At 36.7% G+C, this 9314-nt stretch overlaps 1 protein-coding gene across 3 annotated transcripts; it reads left to right on the top strand.

The window, feature by feature from the left end:
* Positions 1-742: 742 nt before the first annotated feature.
* IntS12 (Integrator 12) lies at positions 743-8662 on the top strand. Of its 3 annotated transcripts, none has more exons than XM_071658764.1 (7): positions 743-846; positions 3080-3250; positions 3429-3542; positions 3666-3868; positions 5534-5693; positions 6405-6603; positions 6820-8662. In XM_071658764.1, exons 2-7 carry the CDS (start codon positions 3104-3106, stop codon positions 7017-7019), a joined length of 1023 nt encoding a protein of 340 aa, XP_071514865.1. In that variant the 5' UTR covers positions 743-846; positions 3080-3103; the 3' UTR covers positions 7020-8662. The 3 variants fall into 3 exon arrangements, with proteins under 3 accessions (XP_071514865.1, XP_071514866.1, XP_071514867.1); XM_071658765.1 differs by lacking the exon at positions 743-846 and adding an exon at positions 886-992; XM_071658766.1 differs by lacking the exon at positions 743-846 and adding an exon at positions 1188-1205.
* Positions 8663-9314: the final 652 nt, after the last annotated feature.

Raw genomic sequence — 9314 nt, 5'->3', positions numbered from 1 at the left:
TCCAAGTCTTTAGTGTGGCCTTCGTCAAGTTTAAATGTTCATATATACATGTAAAGGACTTTTGAAAAGCTTCACCATTTTGAATGATAGTGATTTAGATGAACGATATACGTTGACATACATCGATACAGATTTCATGTGATAGTGAAACCTCAAGTGAAAAATGAAGCAGCTTTTGTGTCCAGTGAAGAGTTAATATAGGCATAGCATTATTATAGCATATCATGCATTATGTGAAGCCTTTACCAAATCTATGGTTAGTGCAAAGCTCATCTACACACAAGCAATACTGAAGAACCCCCTGGAGCTGCGGCATCGTGCCTGAGCAAAACTTCTGTGTTCTATAAACCACAACTTTCTGGGTGTGAAAAAAAAAATCAAGGTAATTAGATTACATTACTTCTCCAGGAAGGCATAAACTGATTTTATGGTCGCGAAAAGTGTAATTTTGAGGTCTCTGCAATCATAATTGCTCGCTTGAAGTCGCATAGACCTGAGATACAGCATTCAGCTGTCACCACTCAAAACCTTTATTGGCTTACTCAAGATGCCGGGATTGTATACTTGAAGCAACAGAAATACAGGTCTATTGCATCAATCACATATTTCAGTAAGCCTGCACACTATACATATACATTCTAACGGTAGTCTTCTGTTTCCTTCACTTCACTTTACATGTGTAAGCTTTCTTGCCTACTTTCCCCTCCTTTCCTTTAAATAAATAAACAAACCCCGGGCCATCTCCTCAGCTGCGGCGCATGCGCAGGTTACCACGTGACGTCACATGTAAACAAGGTGGAAGACAAGTAAAGCAGAGGGACTGAGTTCATTGTTTTTCTATTAATTGTGAGTAAACTAAAGAAGTGATCGTCTTTTAACGCAGACACAAGTAAAGTTAAATATATTCAAAACATGCGACTAAATGGACAAAGAAATAAGACGGTTTGGTTGATTCACAATCAAATGCAGTAATCTTGTAAGGGCGGTGTAAGGTGTGCACTACGGACATAAGTAATATGTTCTTCAAAGTTTGTTGAATGAAGCACATCATGAATATATAGTTTTTGTTTTGTGAAATGATAAATGGTAAATATAGACTTAAACGAAGCTTATTTATTCACTAGATAAGTTTAGCTCGGAAATGTGAGTAGATATACATTACTGACCTAAACTATGTTGTAGGAGGGCTGTATGATTCAAATTAAGTAAATTAGAACACGAGTTCATTCATTGTTGTTGTGTGTGGAATTGTTAATGAAGACTTTTCGATAAAAGGCAAAACTAGTTCAGTCGGTCACGTACAGTATATACAAAGAAGACACTCATTATATTACACGGCGACTCTCACATATAGCAACAGGGGATCGTGTTACCTGGTTTAGGGTCTTTAACCTATTATAAGAATGCATTTTAGTCCCTAATGCATGATGGTCTGAAGTGTTATCTGGTCTTAGGGCTGTCTTGGTCAGCTGGTCCTTGTGTTGCTTTAGTGTTCTTGCCAGGAAGGAAAGGCGGGGGTAACTTAGCATAAGCTCTCTCGAACATAGGGGCACTGGTCTGGCTTGGGGGAGTGTCAAGTTAAGTCTGAGCTATGGGCTGCCGTTCCACGATGGTGGTCTAGATGATGTGTTTTACACGATTTTGACATTCATTTCTACTGGATATTACTATCTTTTTTACGACATTTCTTTCCCCCTCCCCCCTTTATCCAGCGATAATGGGGAAATCTCCATTTGGAACTGGGGTTTTGGGGTTGGGGAATTCACAAAAAAGTAGTGATTTGTGAAAGAAATGAAGGTCAGAATCATTCAAAAGGATTTACACTGCACACCCTTGGGTCTGTAGCTTTTATTTTTAGACTATGACTGTGTCACTGAAATTAAAAAATGTGCAAATAATATCTTGTCATCCTAAAACAAATGTACTTGAGAAAGACTGCTTTCGCTGAAAATTATTTGGTCACTTCATTTGCCATTTAGTTATATGGTGAAGCTTGGAACTTTATTGTTTGTCTCATCAGTACTTTTTGCCTTTTTTACTTTTTGTAATCCTTCTCTTAGGATAATTCGAAACAGCTTTGTAATCTATTAGGATAAATACAGCATGGACATGCTTTTGATGTGTAGTTTATTCATTGGATCTGTCTAGATTCAAGTTGAATTTTTAAGTTCTCAGAATATCAGAAAAATTTTGTAGCCTTTTAAGTAGATGCAATTTTTTCTTAGCTTGCTTGAATAAGTTATTATAATAGTCCCTCATCTTTCACTCATTGGATGTCATTCATGAATTTTCAGTATCTCCCAGAACATTTCAGTTGGACTGACTTAAAGTTTGCTTAGATATGTTTTTCAGTAATCTCTGAAAAGCTTGTTATTGTGATACAAATCAGATTACATATTTTTTTGTAATTCTAATTCTCTTATAGAAACCTTGATAGTCATCCGTAGCTCTTTTATTCTTGAAAATTGCCTTTCTGGTTTATCTCAGACTTGAATTAGAATACAAGAAAAGCCTCGATGGATGTTTGTTGTTATTTTAACTCAAAAAAGATGTTGACAATATTTGATTTAAAGCTAAGCTTGATAGTACTTTTAGGTTACCTTTATAGGATTTTTAATGAGCTTCTGGTGTAAATGATATTTTGATTATGAATTTTTCTCTGAACGAAATAGGGATATACATTATGAGAGAATTGAATGGCATAGTGAAACTCAGATAAAGATGGCAGGGGAGTGACTGGTGATAGGATGCATTGGAAGCATTATATGCACAGGGTTGGTATGAATGAAGTCACTGACTTGACATATCACCTTAAAGTTTAAGGAAATAAAGTTTGAAGTTCTTGTTTTAAGAGTGGAGGTCCATATTTCACTTAAACACACTGGACATGGGTTGAAGATGTGCATGAGTGATGTTGCAGTGGCTATATGTACCTGATCCAGCCAGTTAAATAAGGAATGGAGTAATGACAGTAGGGAAAAAGCAATGTCTGACAGCAGGATACATATACCATCATAAACATATGTGAAAACCTTTTCAAAGGTGAGTTTCAAGCACAATCATTTGCATGTCTTTTCAGTGCTTATGAGCAAAGAGCACAGACATGGCTAATTTGGAGCTAGATCCTATGTTCCGGCGTGGGTTGCGCCTCCTCCACTCAAGAAACCGGGACTCTGTAGATCAGCTGAAGGCTTTGGTGGATGAAGTTGTCAGGCAACGACAGGGAAAGACTATACCATCTATGAGCAAGGTAGTGGCATGTAAAACTATAGATAATTGGCTTTCAGTTGACTTTTTTCCTGATACAGACTAGAGATTATGTATCAGTAAACAGATGTATTTATGTATTTATTGCAATGTATATATTTGTGAAATTATTGTCATAATGATAAATATTGTTGTACTGTAGTTGCATTAATCTCAAACAGGATCCATTCAGTCTTCGCCGAGAATCCCCGATTCCAAGATCAAAACCTGGTAGTCCCATTCCAGTCTCCTTTTCCAAGAGAGAAGACAACAAGAATATAGAAAGAAAACTGAGTGTAAGATGTAGTACCGAGTGAATAGTAATTGCATCAATACATTGGAATAATGTTTAAGTGTAAGAAAGATAATGACATGATTGTTGAGCATGCATTCAAGGGATACTGTCTCTTTTATTGTAGATGCGTGATGATGAGATGCTGATGCCCAAGAGGCCACGTTTAGATTCCCCAAGTGCATTCAAGTCCCACACCCCTTCTCCAACTCCATCAATTAAATCAGAAAGTTCATCTCGGAGCCGTAAGTCTGATGAGAGTGACTCTGACACAGAGATGAATGATCTCGCCATGGAAATTATGGATGAAGTCAACTGCACAGTTTGCAAGTTAGTGATTTTCTTTTCTGTATGGTTGTTTATTTTGTTCCTTTGTGTGAAGAGATCGTGGTTTCCTCTGGGAATAGGCAGTATACCTGCTGGTATCAGGAGGGTAAGTGACGGCTGCAAAGTAATCACTTCACTGGTTGTCGGGCTGCACTCTGCTGACCAGGTAATTGTCTTTTCTTTCTGCCTCACTCACATGTGGACTACTGGCATTCTGTCCACAAAGAGACATTCTCTCCTTGTCATACATAGCACTTGACAACACTGTACTCACACAGCTCATTCTTTGTATCTAGATTTTCCTGTGGTGAGCACTATCTGCTGGCCCTACCTTTTGGCAAAATGGCAGGAGGATTAGATAGAAGCAGTATGTAGGAGCACTTAGGCAGGAACATTAGGTAGAAACAGTAGATAAAAGTAGTAGGTAGGAACATTAGGTAGGAGCCTCAGCAAACACTGTGCTAGGGTTGCCCACTGCCAGTGGCCTGTTAAGGGTAAGAATCTAAAAGCTAAGAAGCAGCACTGGAGTTCACAAGTCATGGAGACCCTACTGCTGTGGCCACCCCCTTGAGAGAGTTCCATTTAGGAACAGGCATCAGAGATATAGATAGAAAGATAATATTTTTTCATTTTCTAATCTATTTTTTGTTATCTTCACTCAGACTGTTAAATCTCATTCTTTGGTGTTGCTTTCTTTCTCATTAGGTAGTTATATTTCCAGATCATTTTCTTCCATTATCATTTATTATCATAAGCTTGACATTTTGTTTGTCCTCTGTAGTTGTCCCTGACATTACTTAATTTTTATAACTTTCCGCTAATTTTTATAACTTTCCACTTCAGTCCTAAATATACCCTTTGTAGCCTGTGTTGTACTCCAGAATCAGAAATACCAATGTGGATAAGGGAAGAGGACAGTACCTGCATATCTCTTGCATGTTGGTGAAGATGACTAAGAGAAGCAAGAGTAGCAAGCAAGCCTTTCTTTATTTTTCTTTCTCAAAGTAAGAGCTCAGGAAACTGCTGAGTGAGGATTTTTGTTGCAAAGGCTTAGTTTAAGTGTTTATGGAAATTTTGAAAGATATATAACCATTTTATCTCATGAAGAGAGGGGGGTTATATTTGATAATGCAGGAAATATTTGCAGTGTCATGTATATTGAAATAAGGGTTGACCCATAGAACACTTGAGAATTCCTTATAATATTTTCTGTCAGTAGAAATTTTTATATGCTTCTGTAACTATTAGTTTGAAAACTCTGAATTGTTCTGTGTTTGTGTCCATAGTATGAAAGTGTGGAGAAGTGAGTAGGGGATTTGCTGTCTTTAAAAGCTCTTGTAACAGTACAATATTAGAATGATGAATTTATATTTCAAAATGTGGTATTCAAGCTATGGTTTCATCAAGGGTTGGTGAGTTGGACACATTATGACATTTTCTTCTTTTGATATGATATTAGTATAAAATTATGTAGTTACAAGGGTAATGGGACAGAATTTCCAAAAGTCTTACTTTATGGATATGACGTATGTATTTTAACATGTTTAATGAAAGTAATTTTAGGTGGTTTCTTTCTCATTACACGGTGCTGTATGTGGATAGTAAAAGCCCATCATCAGTTAAATAATTAGATTGATTTTATATTAGTAAAATTCTTCCATTTCACAGGAGTTTTGAAGTCTCTCCACGTAATCGACTGGTGGAATGTCAGGAATGCCATTCTTTATACCATCAAGAGTGTCACAAACCACCTGTTACTGACCAAGATGTCAATGATCCTCGTCTTGTGTGGTACTGTGCTAAGTGTACAAAGACTCTTAAAAAGCAGGTATTGGCAATGTAGGAAATTTTTCATTGATATGATTTTTTTTATTAGAATTATATGTAGGGGTATCAAGTCTACCTCAGGAAATTAGGTGTCCTTGTCCCTTTACAGGAGGTGCTGTTGTGTTGTTTCTTTTCCTACACTGTTAAACTTTGGAAGCCTGTATCTCCTCTTGTATTTTGTTAAAGCTGTGACCTGTCTTTTTTTGAAGACAGGATTCTTACCTCAGGATTGTTACCTCAGAGTTTTATTCTTATTTTCTCCTTTCTTCTCATTCTTTAGTCAGTATTTAGTTTCATTACACGCTAGACCTTGACAAGGATTTTTGTCTTTTATTAGAGCCTTAAAAAATTTTTTGTCACAATGTATGAAAGAACTGATATTTGGCAATATAGATTAGATAAAAAGAATTGAGTGTGGTTACGCATAAGGAGTGGAGAAAGTATGATAGGCATTGCTATGCTAGAATAATAAAAGGGCAGTGCCTCTTGAGATAAAAAGGGCACTTTGAACATAAGGCTAGAAAGGCAAGGACTTATTAAGCCCTCCCAGCCACCCCTTTTGTGCATGTCAGAGAAAATTGGTAGTGGTAAGGCAGACATATTAAGTGGAATTGAGTGATATGGAAATAGGATAACCTTGCATTCTCCAGCTTGTATCCCAAATTTTGTTTTTGTATTAACTCTTCAACATGCCATTACATTTGATCTGCAGACTGCAATGGTTAACACATCTGGAAGTGGCAACATGAGTGGTACCCGGGGAGTTGGAGGTGGAGGCATACCTAGTTTGTCAAGTGGAGGGAAATCAGGTGGATCACACACTCGCCCCACACCTTCACCAACCAAGGGGCTTGGTCTTTCTCGTCCATCACCATTTACCAACCTTTCTTCTGCCTCGGGAAGGAACTTAGGTAAATAACCAATGTAATTTTCATTTGAATGCATTTTTAAGGTACTAAATTTGGTGAGTAGATAGCAGAAGCAGTTAGAATTTTTTGTTGGCATGGTTTTAGTAAGTTATGGCTACCGATGTAACTGATGTGATGAGGAAAGCAAAATAGATTTAGATGAGTGCATTTTTTATGATAGTTGGTATTCTGTCTAAAGCAGTGGTTTTCATTTTGCAGGTTCCAATAACAGTGGTGGAAATAGCAATGGTAGCAGCAAGTCTTCACTTTCATCATCATCATCATCATCATCCTCATCATCATCATCATCGTCTGGGAAATCCTCTGCACCATCGAATTCTATGATTTCTGCTGAGAGAAGAATGCACTTGATGAAGAAAAAAGCTGCGGCAAAGATGGCTGAGAAACGCAAATTGTAGAAAAATTTCAGAATAATAAAATTTAATTAGAATGTCTGCAGAAAACTTTATGTTAGCCTTTATTCATTGTTGTACTTGAGAGCATATTTCTACATTTCCTGAAGACTTTGAATGAAAACAGCCATGCTAGGCACTCATTCTTATAGTTTTGTATATGAACTAAGATGCAAGTGCCATTGTCGTCATGTCTTTAGAATGCATGAACGGCTTTGTAATCTGGACTTCAAGGATATGATTTGCATCTGATATGTGGTATACAGAACCATCACCCATATTTCGTGCCCCATACAAGGACACCCAGAAATCAGGCTTTTTCAATCATGAGAAAACGTATATATATATATATATATATATATATATTTTTTTTTTTTTTTCATACTATTCGCCATTTCCCGCATTAGCGAGGTAGCGTTAAGAACAGAGGACTGGGCCTCCGAGGGAATATCCTCTCCTGGCCCCCTTCACTGGCCTTTCTTCATCTGTTCCAGGCAATATCGTGCTAATATAGGACACAGCAATCAAGTATGAAAAAAGAACAAAAAAATGTATGTTTGATGTTAGAAATTTGATCTGTGAATTAGTTTTTCCGCATTGTATATATGCCTTTCACAGTGAACTATTTGTAAACATTCAAGCAAAGTCAGAACAACATGTGGTTACAAAATTTAGTGTTCTTAGTTTCAGAATTGGTCATACTTTCAGTTATTTTGTATTGTAAGATCGATTATGTTAATCAGGTTTATATATTGGTATGTGCCTGTCACCTGTATAGAATAGTGAACACATGAGAATACTTTGTCTGTTGCCTTGTGTAAGGTGATGAACATAAACAATGACTTTATATAGTCCACAGTCTTTTGTCCCATGGTGAACACACAGAACTGCTCAGGTTATATCTGTAATTTGCTTAATATGTTTGACTTTTTTTTAACATAGTCTTCCGATATTAGCCTTATCTGTTGGTTTCATAAATCTTGCATAAGCTTTGAACATGCATTGGTCTGCCATGCCCTGTAAGGGATTTTTTTTTCTGGTAACTATCATCCATTTTCTGATATATATAGAATGGAAGTTGACCATCAAAGGTTCATTAGCCAGGAAATTGACAAGTTGGAAGATGTAGAACAATGGAGATGAAAAAGTGTCAACCCACACTAGTTAGGGAAAGGCCATGTGTTTCATCTTTTATGGGAATTTAATCACCAGAACCCACTTAAGGTTTCATAAGTTTGAGTACTTATGTTAGTTTATGTTTTATAGATTTTTATATGTAGTTCATACACCTTGAATGGTAGCTTGATGAACACTACCACAAATCTTAGTTGGGACATTAATCAGGGTAACCCTCTTGACTGATTTCAGATTTGTAAATCATATGTCACAAGGGTTTATGTTCTATAATGATTCTTATTATTCTACTGATTTAGGCTCAAGCATTGCAACCTGTCTTTACAAAGACCATCATAAAAGCATCATATGCATTATTAGGAACCCTTGTGTGAGAATGTTACATATTTATGTCTTGGTTATATTAAGAATATAACAAAACATGTATGGTGATTTAGTTTTTACCTTTATGCTGCTGAGTGAACTGCATATTTTCTTTTGGTGTATTTTCACTACTGGTTCTTAAAATGTACTCTTATATTTCTGAGATTTTATGATTTCCCTTGGCAAAATTGCATAGGTCTTCAGGTACTTTCCTTTTCATAACTCTCCCCTTACCTTCCCTCATGCACTTACTCTCCGAGGCAATCTTTTTCTTTTTTTGCATCTGCTCTGACCTAAGGTCATGATAATTCAAAGATAAGAGCAGTAAAGATAGGTAATATGTGCATTATATGTGCAGGATAAATAGATGTAAGAAAGGTATGTGGTGTGAAAAATTAATTGTAAAGGCACATGGTTGAATATCTTAGGGCAGTATGGTCACTTAGAGTGTATGACAGGTAATCAGTTAGTCAAGAAAATATAGAGATTATTCTCTGTTAGGGTAAAGATGGATATTTTTGAAGTTACATTTTCATGTGGTTGTGAGTCTTGATCCTCATCGCAAAAATGGAAAGAGTTTGGATTTGTTGATGAAATGCTTGAGGACAGTATGTGGTATAAGGCAAGATGATTTTGTAAGGAATGACAGTGTGAGAGAGAGGTGTGGTAGTAAGCTCAGTCTGACTGTGAGAGTTGGCTAGGATGTGCTGAAATGGTTTGGACGTAAGGAGATCATGAGTGAAGAAGGCCTGAATAAGGAGGGATCTATGTTTCCAAAGGTGTTTTATAGTTTTAGGCAGCTAC

Source organism: Panulirus ornatus, chromosome 67 (genome assembly GCF_036320965.1).
Source record: "Panulirus ornatus isolate Po-2019 chromosome 67, ASM3632096v1, whole genome shotgun sequence".
Lineage (NCBI taxonomy): Eukaryota > Metazoa > Arthropoda > Malacostraca > Decapoda > Palinuridae > Panulirus > Panulirus ornatus.
This window is presented reverse-complemented; position numbering and strand designations above follow the sequence as displayed.